Here is a 16,757-nt window from a genome sequence, read left to right as displayed (position 1 = left end):
TGTGTCAGTGTGAGCGGAGGTGTGAGTGTGTGCAGGTGTGTCAGTGTGAGTGTGTGCAGGTGTGTCAGTGTGAGTGTGTACAGGTGTGTCAGTGTGAGCGGAGGTGTGAGTGTGTGCAGGTGTGTCAGTGTGAGTGTGTGCAGGTGTGTCAGTGTGAGCGGAGGTGTGAGTGAGTGTCAGTGCGTGTATGTGTTTGTGCATGTGTGTTGGTGTGAGTGTTTGTATACAGTAGGTGTGTCAGTGTGAGTGCCTGCAGGTGTGTACAGGTGTGTCAGTGTGAGTGGAGGTGTGTGAGAGTGTCAGTGTGAGTAGAGGTGTGTCGTGTGAAGGGAGGTGTGTAGGTGTGAAAGTGGGTGAAGGTGTGTAAGTGTGAGTGGAGGTGTATCATTGTGAGTGGAGATGTGTTGGTGTGAGTGTTTGTATAGCTGTGTCAATGTGAGTGTGTGTAGGTGTGTCAGGTGTGTTGGTGTGTGTGCATAAGATAAATGTGTTGGGGTGTGTGTGTGTCCACAGATCTGTGCCCTGCTTTTCCAGTACCAGGTTATTCCAAGTTAATTCTCTAGATGAAGTGTTATTTGGATTCTTTACAAAAAAACTCTTGCAGACATCTTTTCTTTATAAGGTACAGATTTGTGTCTGAAAATGCAATGATGTGAGCTATGGCAGAGTTGGTCAATAGGGCTCAATATTGACAATTAAAACTCCAAGCTTTGTTGTGGGGAGAAAAGATCAAATATACTCCATCTTTAAACCATCTGTACAAATCCCGAAACTCATGACACTGCGCACTATTTCATTTAGAAATATAAATCCTTGCTGGTAAATAATCCGAGGTGTTTTGCAGGCTGTTCTTCTCTTGATTGCATGTTTTTAACCTGCTCTGCCGTGAGGCCCCAGGATGCAGCGTGTGTGATCACCAGCCTGCCCCGGCCTGCAGCTGCGTCTGTCGGCTGTCCGCTGCTCATGTCTGGCTCTTGATTCTGCTCTCACCCTCCTCTTTCCCACTAGAAGCACCATCAATCAGTGTGCTGCCCAGAGGGGTCTGGCTGGCTGCCCGGAGAGCTCTCCAGCAGGAGAGAGAGAGAGCAGAACCTCCAGCCCTTGCTCAGTGTTGCCGCGCCTGTGAGCACAATCACGGGGTGATTAGTGCGTCAGTCGCTGGAAATGATGTTTGCTGAGAGAGTGATATTCCATTAGCGGGCAGAGGAAATGAGATTGGCAGTCCAGGCCCTCCTCCTGCTCTGTGCCCTGGCAGAGCAGCGGTATAAGGGAGCGGTTTTTAACTGCCCGCCGTCACGGCGGACCGGCTGGCCATAGGCTGCTGGACGTCCCGTCTGCTCCAGACTCCAGACGGACCCCAGGAAGGTCTTCCCAAGCCGTGTTGGAGTGGGAAGATCGCTCTGCGGTGCTCTTCCCCCAATCCGACAGGATCTGTGCCTTCCCCTGTGTTGCTTCGGCCTGTCCAGTCATACTGTTCTCTGGTCCACCACACGCTCGCTGGCTGTGCCCAGCCACACTGCGCTGCCTGCTCCCATAAGGTGCCCCTCTCTGCTGGTGCCAGTCTCTCGGGAGCATGACAGGCGATCTGAAGAGATTGTAGGGCTTCTCTAGTTCAGGCAAATCACTCTTGCGAGCTCCCTGCCCTCTGATGCATTAACAGTGGGCGTGTTGGCGTGGCCTTCTGTGTTGCAGGCGGAGATCGTCAAGCGGCTCAGCGCCATCTGTGCCCAGATCATCCCTTTCCTCTCCCAGGAGGTAAGCGACTTCGCTGCTCCGCGCTCCTGCAGTCTTGTTCAAGGCTGCGCTGCCCACCGGTGTCTAAAATAAGGAGACCCTGGAATATCTTAAGGTCACTCTCCAGGATGAATGACTGACCTTAGGATGGTACCATTGCTCAGAAAATGTTGATCCATATTTAGTGCTCCTAGTATGTTAGTGAATGAGAGCTCTGGTGTAGTCCCCAGGTGTGTAAAGGTGTGTACAGTGGCTTGAAAAAGTATGCAGCCCCCAACACATTTTTCACATTTTGTTGTCACAGATTCTGAATTTGAAATAGACAGAAGTAGGATTTTCTGGCGCTGGTCCACAAAATATTGAGTGCCATGTCAAAACAAAATAAACGTTCCAGATCTTTTTTCACACTTCACTAAAAAATGAAAAACATCAATGATGACATTTCAGTAGTATTCATAGCCCTTGGAATTTTTCAGATCTGCTCGGGTGCAGTGCATTACCTCAATAGCCACACAGTTTATGGATTGACTCCACCAGTGTGAGAAATCAGAGGATAGGTGGTCAATTCTTTTATAAACACAGATACCCCTCTCTGTGAGATCCTACAGCGTGGCAGAGACAAAAAAAGACTCGAAATGAAGACGGAAAAGCATTCCAACCAAGTCAGAGGTGTGAGGCACAAATCCGGGGAAGGGTATATTGCCAAGGCATTGAACATCCTTCGCAGCTCAGTGGAGTCCGTTACATGGGTGTGGAAGACTATAAACTGCAGCCACTCTGCCCAGACCAGGCTGCCCCCTAAACGTAGCAGCCAGACAAGAAGAGCACTTACCAGAGAAGCTACAGCGAGGCCAACGGAGAACAAGCTACAGGAGTCAGTGGCTGCGGTGGAAGATGATATACGTGGGTCAACAAACTCCGAGGTTCTCCACAAGAAGGGTCTTTATGGGCGGGTTGTCAGGAAGAAGCCCTGGCCGAGAAGCCCATATCCTTGCCTGCAAAGAGTTTGAAAGATGAAGGACCTGAATGCTAAGCTCAAAGCAAACACTGCACACCAGCCAGGCACCATCGCCACTGAGGAGTACGGTGCTGGTAGCATCATGGTACGGGGAGGCCTTTCAGAGGCAGGGACTGGCAGCCTTGTCAGGATCGATGGGAAGATGAATGGGGCATCAGACAAATCCTGGACAAATGACTGCTACCCTCAGCCAAGAAGCAGAAACTGGGCAGGACGTTTGTCTTTCAGACAATGACCCGAAACACGTGCAAGAGCAACACTCTTGAAATGAAGACGATAGATGTCCTTGAGTTTCCCAGTCAGAGTCTTGACCTTAATCCCGTCACAGATCTATGGCAACGCCTCAAGCTTGCTGTCCATCAGCGTTCCTGAACTCACCTGATCCAGCTTGAGCAATTTGGCAAGGAGGAATGGGCAAATATTGCACCATCTCAGTATGCAAAGTTAATAGAGACTTCTCCAAAAAGACTACTGGCTGTAACAGCTGCCTGAGGTGGTTCAATTAAGTATTGACCAGGGAGGATGAATATTTATTAATGATGATTTTTCAGTTTTTTTTACTACTAATTCATTTATAGTTTTCCGGGGGCACTCTGTGAATATGAATATGTGACTCACAAATAAAACTTCCCATTCTAAAAAAATAAAATTACAGGCTGAGATTCTTAAGTGTGAAAAATGACTGAATCCTTTTTCAAAGCACTGTCTGTGTGTATATACAGTCCCCAGGTGTGTGTTTACAGGCCTCAGGTGTGTGTGTACAGTCCTCAGGTGTTTGTGTGTACACTCTCCAGGTCTGTGTCTGTATATATACAGTCTCCTGGTGTCTGTATGTATATAGGTCCGTAAGTGTGTGTATTTATAGTCCCCTGGTATGTTTGTGTATATATACAAAGTTCCCACTTATGTGTATGTGTATATCCAGTTGCCGTGTGTATATATATATACAGTTCCCGGATGTGTGTGTATATATATACAGTTCTGCGTTGTGTGTATATATACTGTCCCCATGTGTGTTTCTGTCTATATTCAGTCCCCAGATGTGTGTGTGTATATATACAGTCCTGAGGTGTGTATATATATACCGTCCCCATGTGTGTTTCTGTATATATACCGTCCCCAGATGTGTGTGTATATATATACAGTTCTGACGTGTGTGTATATATACCGTCCCCATGTGTGTTTCTGTATATATACAGTCCCCAGATTTGTGTGTGTATATATACTGTCCCCATGCGTGTTTCTGTATATAAACAGTCCCCCAATGTGTGTGTATATATACAGTCCCTAGGTGTGTATATATATTCAGTCCACAGGTGTATATATAGTTAACAGGTATGTCCCCCAGGTATCTGCATATATACTGATGGGAAAAAGAAACGTTACATTTTCTGGAATGAGAATACTATAGTTATAGTATTATAAAGTTATCAATTTGTTTTAAACCCTCTGACCAGCAATACAGCTTGTGCAGTGAGGCATTGCAGCTTGCCAATCACACGGAAGCTCGTAAGGTGCACTTTTACCCAACGAGATCCAGGTGGAACAATGCCTGATCAGGTCACCTTTAAAAAGGCCTTAATTCAAAGCTTAGGTGACTGCAAGAAAAGGGCCACACTTCGTCAGTTTTCTGTGCCTCGAATGTCACCAGAAGCAAGGGAGAGGGCCATTGGCATGCTGCAGGCAGGCCTGTCATGTGCCAGCGTTGCCAGACACTATGGAGTGAGCCACTCCACTGTGTCCCGACTGCAGAGAAGATCCAGTCGCCCTCGAGTGAGCACACCAGAGCAGGACCGACACATCAGACTGGTCCATCTGAGAGATCGTTTCAGATCTGTCACCCGTACTGCTGCCGAACCTGCTGGCAGACACAATGCCCACATCAGTGACAGGACAGTGAGGCTCCATGCTGCCGGCCTTGGAGCAAGGCGACCTGTCAGAGGCCCTCTGCTCACACCTCCTAGACTCACACCTGACTGGCCTGGACCAGACAGAGGCTGCGATGGACTCGTCAGCAGTGGCATCAGGTCCTCCTCACTGATGAGTCACTCTTCAGCCTGTTCCACGCAGAAGGGAGGGCCAGAGTGTGGAGGAGGAAGTGTTGCGTTTCTTTTTTCCATCAGTATATATACTGTCCCCATCTGTGTTGAAATATGGAGTCTCCGGGTGTGTATATGTACAGTTCCCAGGTGTTGTGTATATGGAGTCTCCAGGTGTGTATATGTACAGTTCCCAGGTGTTGTGTATATGGAGTATAAGTACAGTCTATATAGTCCCCTGCTGTGTGTGTATATGTACAGTTCCCAGGTGATGTGTATATGGAGTCTCCAGGTATGTATACTGTATGTACAGTTCCTAGGTGTTGTGTATATGGAGATTTCAGGTGTGTATATGTACAGTTCCCAGGTATTGTGTATATGGAGTCTCCGGGTGTGTATATGTACAGTTCCCAGGTGTTGTGTATATGGAGTATAAGTACAGTCTATGTAGTCCCCTGCTGTGTGTGTATATGTACAGAGACCTCAGGTGTGTGTGTGCAGTGCTCACAGCTGCCTCTCTCTGCAGCACCAGCAGCAGGTGGTCCAGGCAGTGGAGAGGGCCAAGCAGGTGACCATGGCTGAGCTCAATGCCATCATTGGGGTGAGTGGGAACTGTGGGGCTCCCTTCTTTGTGCACAGTGCCAGCCGTAGAGTGCAGGCGATTCCTGCACCCTTCAGAGTAACAGCCAGTGCAGGTGTTATTGTGGTGTCTCCCTGGTGTCTCCCTCCTCATCTCCTCCTTGTGTTGCAGCAGCAGCAGCTCCAGCACCTGTCTCACCACGCCCCCGGCATCCCCCTGACCCCTCACCCCTCGGGACTGGCGTCGCTGGGGGTGGGCTCGGGGCTGCTGGCCCTGTCCGGGGCCCTGGGTGTGTCCGCTCACCTGGCCGCCAAGGACGACCGCAACCACCTTGACTCGGAGCACCTGAGAGGTGAGGGCTGTGGCCGAGCCCGATGGGTCAGGGGGCGCAGGATTCCGGGACAGTCCTGGCCGGGCCCCTGTGCCAAGAGCCCAAGAGCCAAACATGACTCCAAATCTCCATAACTGGAAAGAGCTGCTATCCTTCGTACCCACTCCCCCGAGCACCATGACGTTCAGGAGATCAGATACAAATCGCCCATTTTTCTTTTAGAATTGTTTGATTGCCCTTATTGTTTCATGAGTTATTGACCCTGTTTTGTCCTTCTCCCTTCTCCCCGTCTCCTGCCCATCCGTCTGTGCCAGAGGGAGCCCCCAGCAGGGTGAGTCCCGTCTCCTGCCGAGTCTGGGGGGACAGTAGAGAGGCGCGGAGTCTCCAGTGGAGGGGCAGTCAGGGTCTTGGGGGGCTGCGCGGTTCTGCTCTTGCGATTCTGCTTGCTGTTGTCGAAGTGTACCCGGGTAGCTGAGTACGGAGCCCTGAGGGAGCGTGTGCTCTGCCTCACAATCCCCAGGGCGATTCGGGCTGGGCTGGAGTGCCAACAGCCCACAGAGTCGGCCAGCTGCAGTGAGTCACTGCGGAGAGCTCAGGGCAGGGCTGGGGGGAGAGAGAGAGAGGAGGAGGGGGTGATAGGAGAGAGGGGGAGAGAGGAGAGGGTTAGACACAGCGGGTGAGAGGAGAGACTGGGAGAGAGGAGAGGGTTAGAGTGAGGGAGAGGGAGGGGAGGAGGGGGGTGAGAGAGGAGGAGAGGGGGTGAGAGGTGAAAGCGGGAGAGAGGAGAGGGTTAGAGACTGGGAGAGGAGGAGAGAGGGGGTGAGAAGAGGAGAGGGGGGAGAGAGTTAGAGTGAGGGAGAGGAGGAGAGACAGAGGAGAGGGTTAGAGTGAGGGAGGGGAGGAGAGAGTTAGAGTGAGGGAGAGGAGGATGGGACTGAGAGAGGAAGAGAGGGTTAGAGAGGGGAGGTGGAGCGAAATTGAAGAAGAAGTAAAGACAGAGGAAGTCAACACATCTAGATCATTTGGTTATCAGTCACTAATTGATCCCAGGGACTCATTCAGCTGTTTCTTGAGAGAGCCAGGGTATCGGTTCCAGTAACACGACGGAGCAGCTTGTTCCAGACTCCCACAGGAACGAAAGAGGAGCTGTTACAGGCTTCCTCTTCAGTCCCGCCAGCTGTGTGCAGCCATCGCACTGAGCAATGGGGAGGATTAGTTGTTTCATCTGTTTTGGGTTCTCTGTCCGAGCCGGAACGCTGGGAGTTAGTCTGGGAGAGGAGGGCTCTGTCCGAGCCGGAACGCTGGGAGTTAGTCTGGGAGAGGAGGGCTCTGTCAGAGCCGGAACGCTGGGAGTTAGTCTGGGAGAGGAGGGCTCTGTCAGAGCCGGAACGCTGGGAGTTAGTCTGGGAGAGGAGGGCTCTGTCAGAGCCGGAACGCTGGGAGTTAGTCTGGGAGAGGAGGGCTCTGTCAGAGCCGGAACGCTGGGAGTTAGTCTGGGAGAGGAGGGCTCTGTCAGAGCTGGAACGCTGGGAGTTAGTCTGGGAGAGGAGGTGGAATCAGGATTCTGGCCAAGTCTGTCAGTGCACGTATATGACTGTGTTGTGGGGTGTCTTGACGGCTGTGCTTTGGGGTACAGAGCAAGTCGGTGTCATCAACGGACAGCCAGCATGGTGAGGAGCGGGGGGGTCCCTCAGGAGAGTACGGACCTGCAGGCGGAGGTGAGACCAAGAGGAGGCGCTGTGACGACAAAGACTCCCTCCAGCACTATGTAAGTCTAGATGGGGAGGACGGACTATACTAATATAGACAGAATCTACTCTGGACTCTTCTAGTCCCTGTGGAGTCCAGGACACTGACACACGGCCCAGTCACAGGGCTCTGGACTCTTCTAGTCCCTGTGGAGTCCAGGACACCGACACAGCCCAGTCACAGGGCTCTGGACTCTTCTAGTCCCTGTGGAGTCCAGGACACTGACACGGCCCAGTCACAGGGCTCTGGACTCTTCTAGTCCCTGTGGAGTCCAGGACACCGACACGGCCCAGTCACAGGGCTCTGGACTCTTCTAGTCCCTGTGGAGTCCAGGACACTGACACGGCCCAGTCACAGGGCTCTGGACTCTTCTAGTCCCTGTGGAGTCCAGCACACTGACAGTCACAGGTCTTTCCAGGGCTGTCCATGTGTTTTGAAAGTTGTGTGGGTGTAGTGGGGCTAAAATTAGTCAGGAAACCTGGTGCTGCTGGGGATGCTGTCACATGAAAGGCCAGTCTCATTTACCCCCGATGTCATGGCAACAGAGTGGCATCGTCCCTCTGCTCCCTGTCCGCAAGCCAGCCCGCACAGCTGGAGGCCAGGAGAGGGTGGGAAGAGGGAGAGGGAGATCGGGGAAGGGGGCAGCAGAATATCACGACTGAGAGAGACATGGGAAGCAGAGGGATGGAAGAGGGATGTGGGCTCTTGCTGTGTGTGAACGTGTGAGGGGCTGGAGACAGGGCAGCGAGGAGGGGGGGCGCGCAGGTGGGGGTCCTGGGGAGGGATGGGGTGCTGCAGGAGCAGACCCAGACGCAGAGCGGGGTTCTGACCTCCCCCTGCCCTCTCCTGCAGGACAGTGACGGAGACAAGAGCGAGGACAATCTGGTGGTGGACGTGTCCAATGAGGTAGGCAGCAGGGCGGCGCTGGGGTGGGCGGGGCGCCCCGATATCGCTGCCGTGATGTTTTACCCCTGTGGTTGTTCTCTCTGCCCAGGAGCCCGTCTCCCCACCCGGCAGCAGGACTCCCTCCCCTCATGGTAACGGGCTGGACCGCCCACCCGCCCTGAGGAAGGAGCTACCCGGGACCCCCAGCCCCCCGGCCTCCCCCCAGCCCAGCCCCCCGCTGGCCAAGAGCAAGGAGCCCGCACTGGTACTGGAGACGCCCGGGGGGGTGCAGTGCACAGCTGGATTATGGTGGCGCTGGAGCTGCTGTTCCTCAGGGCAGTCTTGCACGCCCGCAGTGGCTCAGAAGAGCAACGCATTGTTTCGCTGTCTCCCCCAGGTGGACAAGCCTTGCTCCCCCTCCTCCAAGTCAGCGAGCCCCTCCCCCCACCGCGACGCGCTGACCCCGGGGCCGGGCCCCAGCTCCGCCGCCAGCCTGCGCCTCGCCGCCAAGCCCCCCTCCGCCGCCGACGCCCTGGGTGAGCCCCCGCGCCTGTCCGCAGCTCTGTGACTCCAGAGCCGCCTTCTTCATCAGCTCACCTCCTCCTCCCTCTCCCCGCAGCCCTGCGCAGCCCGCTGGCCCTCCCCAGCTCGTACCCGGCCCATTTCGGCGTGGTGTCCCACGCGGGGCTGAACGGGGAGCTGTCCAGTCCAGGGGGCTACGGGGGGCTGCACCTGTCCCCCCAGATCAGCACCTCGGCCAGCGCCTACGTCCGCAGCCCCATGGTAAGTGTGGACTGACCACTGCTGTGTGAGAGGAGGGGAGCAGAGGAGAAGACCGGGTGCAGGAGAGGGGTCTGTCTCAATTCAATTCCATTTCAATTCAGGTGCTTTACTGGCATGACCAATGGAATAAGAATACAATTTACATGAAACAAAAAAAATCTACAGACATATTTACAACAAAGACATATCATAAAATATTTACATATACTGTAGACAGATGGAGCATTACTGGGAGACAGGCTCACTGTTCCTCAGGCTGTGACAGGAGATCACATACTGGGCTGCCAGTTCAACTGAGTTCCCTCCTCCCTCTCCCAGTAGGATTGGGACCTGTTGTGATTCTGGCAGGTGTGGGAACTCTGGGATTAGATTTCTGGATTTAGGGAAGAGTTTTTCTCTAATCCCAGAGTATCTGTCACAGTGCAGTAGGAAGTGCACCTCTGTCTCTATTTCTCCCCGCTGGCAGTGGGAGCACAGTCTGTCCTCTCTGGGCAGCCAGGTCTGATCACTGAGCCTGTACTTCGCCAGGGTCTGTTTCTTTTTGCTGTTTCTTATCTTGGTCAAATATTCGGCTAGTGTGTATTGTCTCTCTCTTCGCACAGGAGCTGCAGGGAAACTCATCGGGCAACTGTTGTGCTCAGGATTGAGCAGGCGCAGGGCTCCTGTGTGGATTGTGCCAAGGAATTTTAATGACAGATTGATTGAATATCATTTAAAATGGGCACATCTAAGTTATTTAAGCTCAGCAATTCAAAATGAGATCACAAGTCTGGAATCCCTGTGACCTGCGTTGGTTTTTAGACAGGACTAAGCTGCAGTACATCTCTCTCTCTCCCTACAGGTCGCCTACGAATCCCGCTCTCATCTGAGGACCCCAGGGCTGTCCTCTGCACTGCCCGGGGCGACTGGGGGAAAACCGTGAGTAATTTCAGTCATGGGTATTGATCTTCGATTCTCCGTTAAAGCTGAACAGGTTTCTGTTTTGCGTGTAGCTACAGCGCCCCCTGCAGGATCACTTTGAGTGCGTCAGCTATAATAATGGTTCTTAACCTTTTCCTCCTGCAAACTCCTTTTGCTGAGAAGTCGCTGTCAGTGAGGAGCCCTAGATTCAATGGGAAAATTAAGTTTAGAAATGAAATTCTTAGAGGTCACGCTGGATCTGTTGCACTGCAATGATTTTCATATCCCATTCCTTTCATAGCAGGTCCCTGGTGCGAGAGTGCGGTTTCCTTGCTAAGAAGCTCTGCTCTAGAAGTGCAGATGAACATAGTTACTAAACACACATAAGAACATAAGAAAGGTTCTTTATGAGAACCGGCCGAGCCCATCTCCAGTGGAGCAGCCAGGGTGTATGGTATGTGAGAGAGAGAGGCTGCATCTCGCCCTGTCCTCCTGGACAGAAGGAGCCTCACAGCCACACTAGCTGGTTTGCCTGTGAGCAGTTGATTGATCCCAGGAACTGATTCACCTGCTTCTAGAAAGATCATCATCAAGGCTGGACAGTTTGTTCCAGATTCCCACAAGTCTTTGGGTAAAGATGCGCCCTCCTGTTCTTAGTGTTCAAGGTGCTGTCGAGTCGTTTCCAGCTGTGCCCCTGCTTCGCGTCTCACTGTTCTTTCTGAAGGGATCCCGTACGCTGACTCTCTCAGGGTCTTGGAGGATTTTTAATACTTTCATACTGGAGTCACACACCAGCTCTCTAATTTCCCGCTTCTTAAAGAATCCAGCTGGTCCCCAGCAGCCTGCCTGCTGTCTGAGCTGTTTCTCCAGCGAGAGTAGCTGTGTCCCAGGAGGCTCTCAGCTTGGTGAGCTGGTTAACAAGACTGTGGCTGCAGGGATGTGATGATTTCTTCTGGCCAGTATCTGCGTGTTTGTGCGCCACACTCCCTCGCTTTTTAATACTTTCATACTGGTTCAAAACATGTCAATCCTGTTGCCATACAGATGATCCTCTGGTTTAGTTATTATAATCCTTTCCACGTCACAGAAGTCAGACCCATCGGTCCACAGTTACCTGGTTCAGTTTTCTCACCCCTGTCATGGTCAGGTCCTCAGGTCGCCTTGTAGCTTGTCCATGATGAATTTGAGGCGTCTCTACTACAGCTGAATCAAGTACAGAGAGCCTGTCTGTAAGCTGCTCCTGTACTCTCTAGCGCCCCCTGTCTGCCTCTCCCTGCAGTGCCTACTCCTTCCACGTGAGCGCAGACGGGCAGATGCAGCCGGTGCCCTTCCCCCCTGACGCCCTGCTGGGCCCCGGCATCCCGCGCCACGCCCGGCAGATCCACACGCTGAGCCACGGCGAGGTGGTGTGCGCCGTCACCATCAGCACCTCCACGCGCCACGTCTACACCGGCGGCAAGGGCTGCGTCAAGGTGTGGGACATCAGCCAGCCGGGCAGCAAGAGCCCCATGGCCCAGCTGGACTGCCTGGTGAGGCCGCCGCCCTGGCGCTGCCGATCTGTTCGCCATGAGTGCAGTTGCTGTGCAATACACTCGCTGACACAGTTAACAATCCTCCCAGCAGTATTGACGCTGCTCTGTTTTGTCCAATCAGAACAGAGATAACTACATCCGCTCCTGCAAGCTCCTCCCCGATGGGCGGACCTTGATCGTGGGCGGGGAGGCCAGCACGCTGTCCATCTGGGACCTGGCCACGCCCACCCCGCGCATCAAGGCGGAGCTGACGTCCTCGGCCCCCGCCTGCTACGCCCTGGCCATCAGCCCCGACGCCAAGGTGTGCTTCTCCTGCTGCAGCGACGGCAACATCGTGGTGTGGGACCTGCAGAACCAGACCCTGGTCAGGTAGGGAGAGGGGCGGGGCTGTGGGAAGAGGGGCGGGGAGAGAGAGGATATGTCTGTAATGGAGAGTGACAGAGGTGTAAGGGTCATGATCAGGACCAGCAGTGCTGTAAAGTACAGCTCAGTGTCAGACCAGCAGGTCTTTCACAGTTACAGAGCGGGGTCAGGGGTCAGTGTGTCAGTATGGTGGGGTTTAAGGGATCGGTGATGGGGGGGTCAGAGTCATGGGCAGTGGGGGTCAGTCCAGAGCGCTGACAGGAGCCCCTGGCTCCCTCAGGCAGTTCCAGGGCCACACGGACGGGGCCAGCTGTATCGACATCTCCAACGACGGCACCAAGCTGTGGACCGGAGGGCTGGACAACACCGTGCGCTGCTGGGACCTGCGGGAGGGACGACAGCTGCAGCAGCACGACTTCACCTCACAGGTGACTGGGATCCGCTGGGGATCGCCTGGGACACAGGGGGCTCCGCTGGGAATGACGTGCGCTGTGCTGTGGAGGATACTTGAGACTCTGTGGGATCTGTGTGCTGCTCCGGTTTCTGTGGGGATCTGGTGTGTCAGCAGTGGGAGGAAGAGGAGGGGGGTTGCAGGGCAGCAGGCAGGTCCCGAAGGTGGCGGGCAGCGTGTTTGTGTCCGAGTGTCTCTGCTCAGGGTTCAGGCCCCGACTTCAGCGCCTTCCCTGCCTGGTGTGACAGTGTCCGTGTGCAGAGTCTGTGTGCAGGGCAGTCTGCCTGCAGTGTGCCAGCTAACCTCTCTCCCTCTGTGCCAGATCTTCTCCCTGGGCTACTGTCCCACTGGCGAGTGGCTGGCTGTGGGCATGGAGAGCAGCAACGTGGAGGTGCTGCACGTCTCCAAGCCCGACAAGTACCAGCTGCACCTGCATGAGAGCTGCGTGCTCTCGCTCAAGTTCGCCTACTGCGGTGAGTCCGCGCGCCGAGCCCTGGTTTGACTGGCTGTCTGCGTACCTGTCACTCGCTCTACCCGCCTAACTGCATCTGTCTCTTCCCTGGGTCTCTCTGTCTATCTGCCTGCCCCTGTCTGTGTGTCTGACTCTGCGCCGTCTGTGTTTTCAGGGAAGTGGTTTGTGAGCACAGGCAAAGACAATCTACTGAACGCCTGGAGAACTCCGTACGGAGCCAGTATCTTTCAGGTGAGTCAGCCTGTCTCCTGCTTTGCCAAGCCTCGTTACCCCCTCTCCAGTCTGATACCCCACCCCCAACCTGTTACCCCACCTCATCTTGTCACTATTACCCCCAACCTGTTACCCCACCACCAGCCCGTAACTCCAACAGTTTCCCTGGTCATTCAGCCATCAAACTCTTTGTGGATTCACCCCCCACAAAGCCCCACAAAGCACTGTGGCTCAGGATCTGCGCCTGTGGCTGGAAGGTTGCCGGTTCAAATCCCGTGGCCAGCAGAGGAATCCTACTCCGTTGGGCCCCTGAGCAAGGCCCTTAACCCCAACTGCTCCAGGGGGTGCTGTGCAATGGCTGACCCTGTGATCTGACACCCATCTTCTCTCCCTGTCTGTGTGTCTCATGGAGAGCAAGCTGGGGTCTGTGAAATGACGAAGAAATATGGCTGATTAAGTGATCTTATCCACCTCAGACGACTGTGGGCACAACAGGGGAGTCACACACCAGCTCTCTAATTTCCCGCTTCTTAAAGAATCCAGCTGGTCCCCAGCAGCCTGCCAGCTGTTTCTCCAGCGAGAGTAGCTGTGTCCCAGGAGGCTCTCAGCTTGGTGAGCTGGTTAACAAGACTGTGGCTGCAGGGATGTGATGATTTCTTCTGGCCAGTATCTGCGCGTTTGTGCGCCACACTCCCTCGCTGGGCCTGTGTCGTATTTGCATGTCTATAAATATTGCACCGTGCGATCCGATTACCGGCGGGTGGGCCGCAGCGGTGCGGCCCAGCTGGTGCACAAACAGGGATTTCTGTGTTGTGCGGAAACCAGCGCTGGCGGGATAATTAATGTGTCCGTGAGCGCGCTCATGTGTGGCAGGAGCCACTCTTATTTTTGCAGCCGCCAGAGCCCGGCGTCTCTCTGCAGGAAGCAGCCTCCCCCAACGAGGCTTTTAAGAAATTTGATCGACTGCGTGAAGGAGGGAGGGAGGATAAAAGCAGGGATGACTCACTGGCCTCCAGCCCCTTATTCCTTAGTGAGGCGCAGTGTAGACTCCTATGTGCAGCAGGCTGATCCATCCCGGATTTTACCTGCTGCAGGCCGAGTTAAGAGTGCGTTTGCCTTTTCTGCATTATGGGTGGAACCCGTACAAGAGGTAAACCTGAGCACTGGGCTCCCGAAGAGCAGGACGGATGGCGTTTTCAGCGACAGAAGAGGTGGTCTTAAAAAGCCTCTTCCTCTCGCTCTCCTCCCTCACAGTCCAAGGAGTCCTCCTCGGTCCTGAGCTGTGACGTGTCCCCCGACGACAAGTTCATTGTCACCGGCTCCGGGGACAAGAAGGCCACGGTGTACGAGGTGGTGTACTGAGGGAGGCCGTGGCCCAGTCCGGGCTCCTGCACTGGCACCAGCTCCCCCTTCCTGGCAGAATACAACCCCCCACCCCGTCGGACATGGGCACCTCCACAGGTCACTGCCCCTGCGATGTCAGTCCACCTTGAGCTCTTCAGGAAGTAGGAGTGACCAAGGCCTGGGCCCCTTCAGGTGTGGAGCTGGGGAGGACCGGGAGGATGAGGAAGGCATCCGGGGAGCTCTGCCAGGGGCGCTGGAAGAAACAGGGCTCCAGCCCAGGGGTCTGTCAGTGCAGCGTCTGCTACAGTCTTTCATCAATACGATAGTCCTGTTCCGTTAATCCCTGTCTGTTGTACCTGCCTGTGAGTTGTTTAAATCCATAGAAAAAGCTCTTATTTAGGCCTCTGCAAAAGCCAAGGAACTTTTCCAATTGCACCATGTCCTTTCCTCTCACTTTTTTCCATGTGTTGTACAAAAATTAAAAGTGGAAATAAAATTTATGTTGCTCTTTTACAGCTACGTGTGTACGTTTATTGCTGATGAAGTGTTGCGTTTGAACTGTAGATAATGAATTCACACATCTTCCATCACTACTACTGTTAATTACTATTAACCAATTATCACTGCTATCCTAATAATATCAACCCACCTTTTGCTGAGAAAATGCATCACAGCTACAAGCAGAAACACCTTTGATCTGAACATGATCTGTGAAGACGTTCTGGTTAAAGCACAGCTAATTAGTCATGATGGAACCAACCTTCCTCAAAAGAGTGCAGGGCCAGTGAGCCTAGCGCACACCGCTTACTAATTAGAAGTTAGAATTAATTGAAATTAAAAAAACATCCACACAAGCCATACAAAATAGTTTATTGGTCTCATTTCATCCACTAAAGCTACTCCGCCCCTCCCCCCACCCCATCTCAGATTCTCCACAAGTACATCATGTACCCACTGTTTCCGAACAGCAGCCCTGCTGGCTCTTAGCACAGAAAACCCCACACCCGCCGGGAGAGGGTAGCCCTCGCCTTTCCCCAACAGCCCTACCTAAGACAACACCCCCCTCCCCCATCCAGACTGCCCCCAGCCTGACACCATGAGTAACAATTCCCTCCGAGGGCTGTGGTGCCTGGCTGCCCTCCCACCCCTGTGAGCTAACCAGCACCCCCTGCAGTCACCCTAGCCCCAGGGGGCAGAGATCACACCTACTGCCGCTCACGCAGTGATCCCACTAAGGCTTCTCCTGCATCATTTCAAATCCCAAACGGAAACACTGAAAATGTATGCACAGGTCGGCCACGAAGGAGGTATAGGCGAACGGCTCAGGACAACAGCATTGGCCACACAAGCAGGACAGACTAGCGGATCCAACCAGGCTGTTTCCATTACAGGTCTGGATGCTTTTCCTTTAAAAGGCAAAGTCTGATAATTGTGGTTTTGAACTGCTCTTTCTGGGAATTAAGATAATTAACTCAGGGGAAAAGCAGAGCTGGATGCATTCAATTAAAGTTCTCCGGATCCTGTTTAAATCAGACATCCAGGATGACTTCCCGACCACCAGGAAGAAGGGTTCAGGAATATCGGGGTGAACTCCTCCTCAGGGGTACGTGTCAGGCACCCCCCCCTGCCGTTTGACCGTTTAACTTTCAGTTAGGAATGAGGACCCTCTGCTATCAGAGAAACCCAGCAGCAGGACAGACAGACGTAATGTAGGAGAGCAAACGCCATCAGCATCCTTAATGACAGCAGTGCCGGTTCCAGAGCTCAGTAGTACATCGTTTGAATTCAGAGTAAGAAAAGATTGATGCCTCACAACAGCCTTCTGTTTTTATTAAAGCAGGGGCCTGCACGTCAGGCCCTGTAGCACAGCAGTCTTTTGGTTCCCTTAGTTGCTTAATTGAACCAATAATCAAGTTAATTAGTGGTTTGGCCCCTAAACAGACACTTGGGAAAGATGAATGACAGGGGTACAACAGAAGAAAGACTGATCTACACTATATAAAAACAGGAAGATCCACCCCTGCCCACCAAAATTGGCACAAGCCACAGTCCCTGCTCTCTTCGCTTGCGAAGAATCTGAAGAGGCAAAGTTGTTTTTCCCCCCCATTTCTATTATTCATTCACTACAGACATTTCATTTAAAAAAAATAAAAGAAGTTTAAGTCCTTGGAAGAATCCACCCATTTTTGTTGCTGAAAATCCAAGGTTCTCCAAGTAGTAACAGCACAAATATCCAGCAAGTCAGGAATTAAAAAGGTGGGGGGGATTTCACAAAAAAAACAGCTCTCATTGGTCCTTCCCCATGTCACACCCCCTCCACTCATTGGCCAGATGCAGTAGCCACACCCACTCCTGATTTCCCC

The 16,757-nt window shown here is 53.3% G+C and overlaps 1 protein-coding gene across 2 annotated transcripts in view; it reads left to right on the top strand.

The window, feature by feature from the left end:
- tle2b (TLE family member 2, transcriptional corepressor b) overlaps positions 1-14,907 on the top strand; it is a 31,849-nt gene extending 16,942 nt beyond the window's left edge. The window contains exons 5-20 of one of the 2 annotated variants that reach the window (XM_069185883.1): positions 1,693-1,755; positions 5,318-5,392; positions 5,546-5,723; positions 6,017-6,033; positions 7,339-7,470; positions 8,304-8,357; positions 8,446-8,601; positions 8,734-8,872; positions 8,956-9,119; positions 9,961-10,037; positions 11,299-11,548; positions 11,673-11,920; positions 12,195-12,342; positions 12,688-12,838; positions 12,992-13,068; positions 14,305-14,907. In XM_069185883.1, coding sequence (XP_069041984.1) covers positions 1,693-1,755; positions 5,318-5,392; positions 5,546-5,723; positions 6,017-6,033; positions 7,339-7,470; positions 8,304-8,357; positions 8,446-8,601; positions 8,734-8,872; positions 8,956-9,119; positions 9,961-10,037; positions 11,299-11,548; positions 11,673-11,920; positions 12,195-12,342; positions 12,688-12,838; positions 12,992-13,068; positions 14,305-14,412 — 2,037 coding nt within the window. In that variant the 3' untranslated portion in view covers positions 14,413-14,907. Of the gene's footprint in view, positions 1-1,692; positions 1,756-5,317; positions 5,393-5,542; positions 5,724-6,016; positions 6,034-7,338; positions 7,471-8,303; positions 8,358-8,445; positions 8,602-8,733; positions 8,873-8,955; positions 9,120-9,960; positions 10,038-11,298; positions 11,549-11,672; positions 11,921-12,194; positions 12,343-12,687; positions 12,839-12,991; positions 13,069-14,304 lie in introns of both variants that reach the window. The other variant, XM_069185882.1, reaches the window with a different exon arrangement.
- The last annotated feature ends 1,850 nt before the right edge of the window (positions 14,908-16,757 follow it).

The sequence above is a fragment of the Lepisosteus oculatus genome, chromosome 29 (genome assembly GCF_040954835.1).
Source record: "Lepisosteus oculatus isolate fLepOcu1 chromosome 29, fLepOcu1.hap2, whole genome shotgun sequence".
Lineage (NCBI taxonomy): Eukaryota > Metazoa > Chordata > Actinopteri > Semionotiformes > Lepisosteidae > Lepisosteus > Lepisosteus oculatus.
The sequence above is the reverse complement of the archived record's forward strand: the minus strand, read 5'-3'. Positions and strand labels throughout refer to the sequence as shown.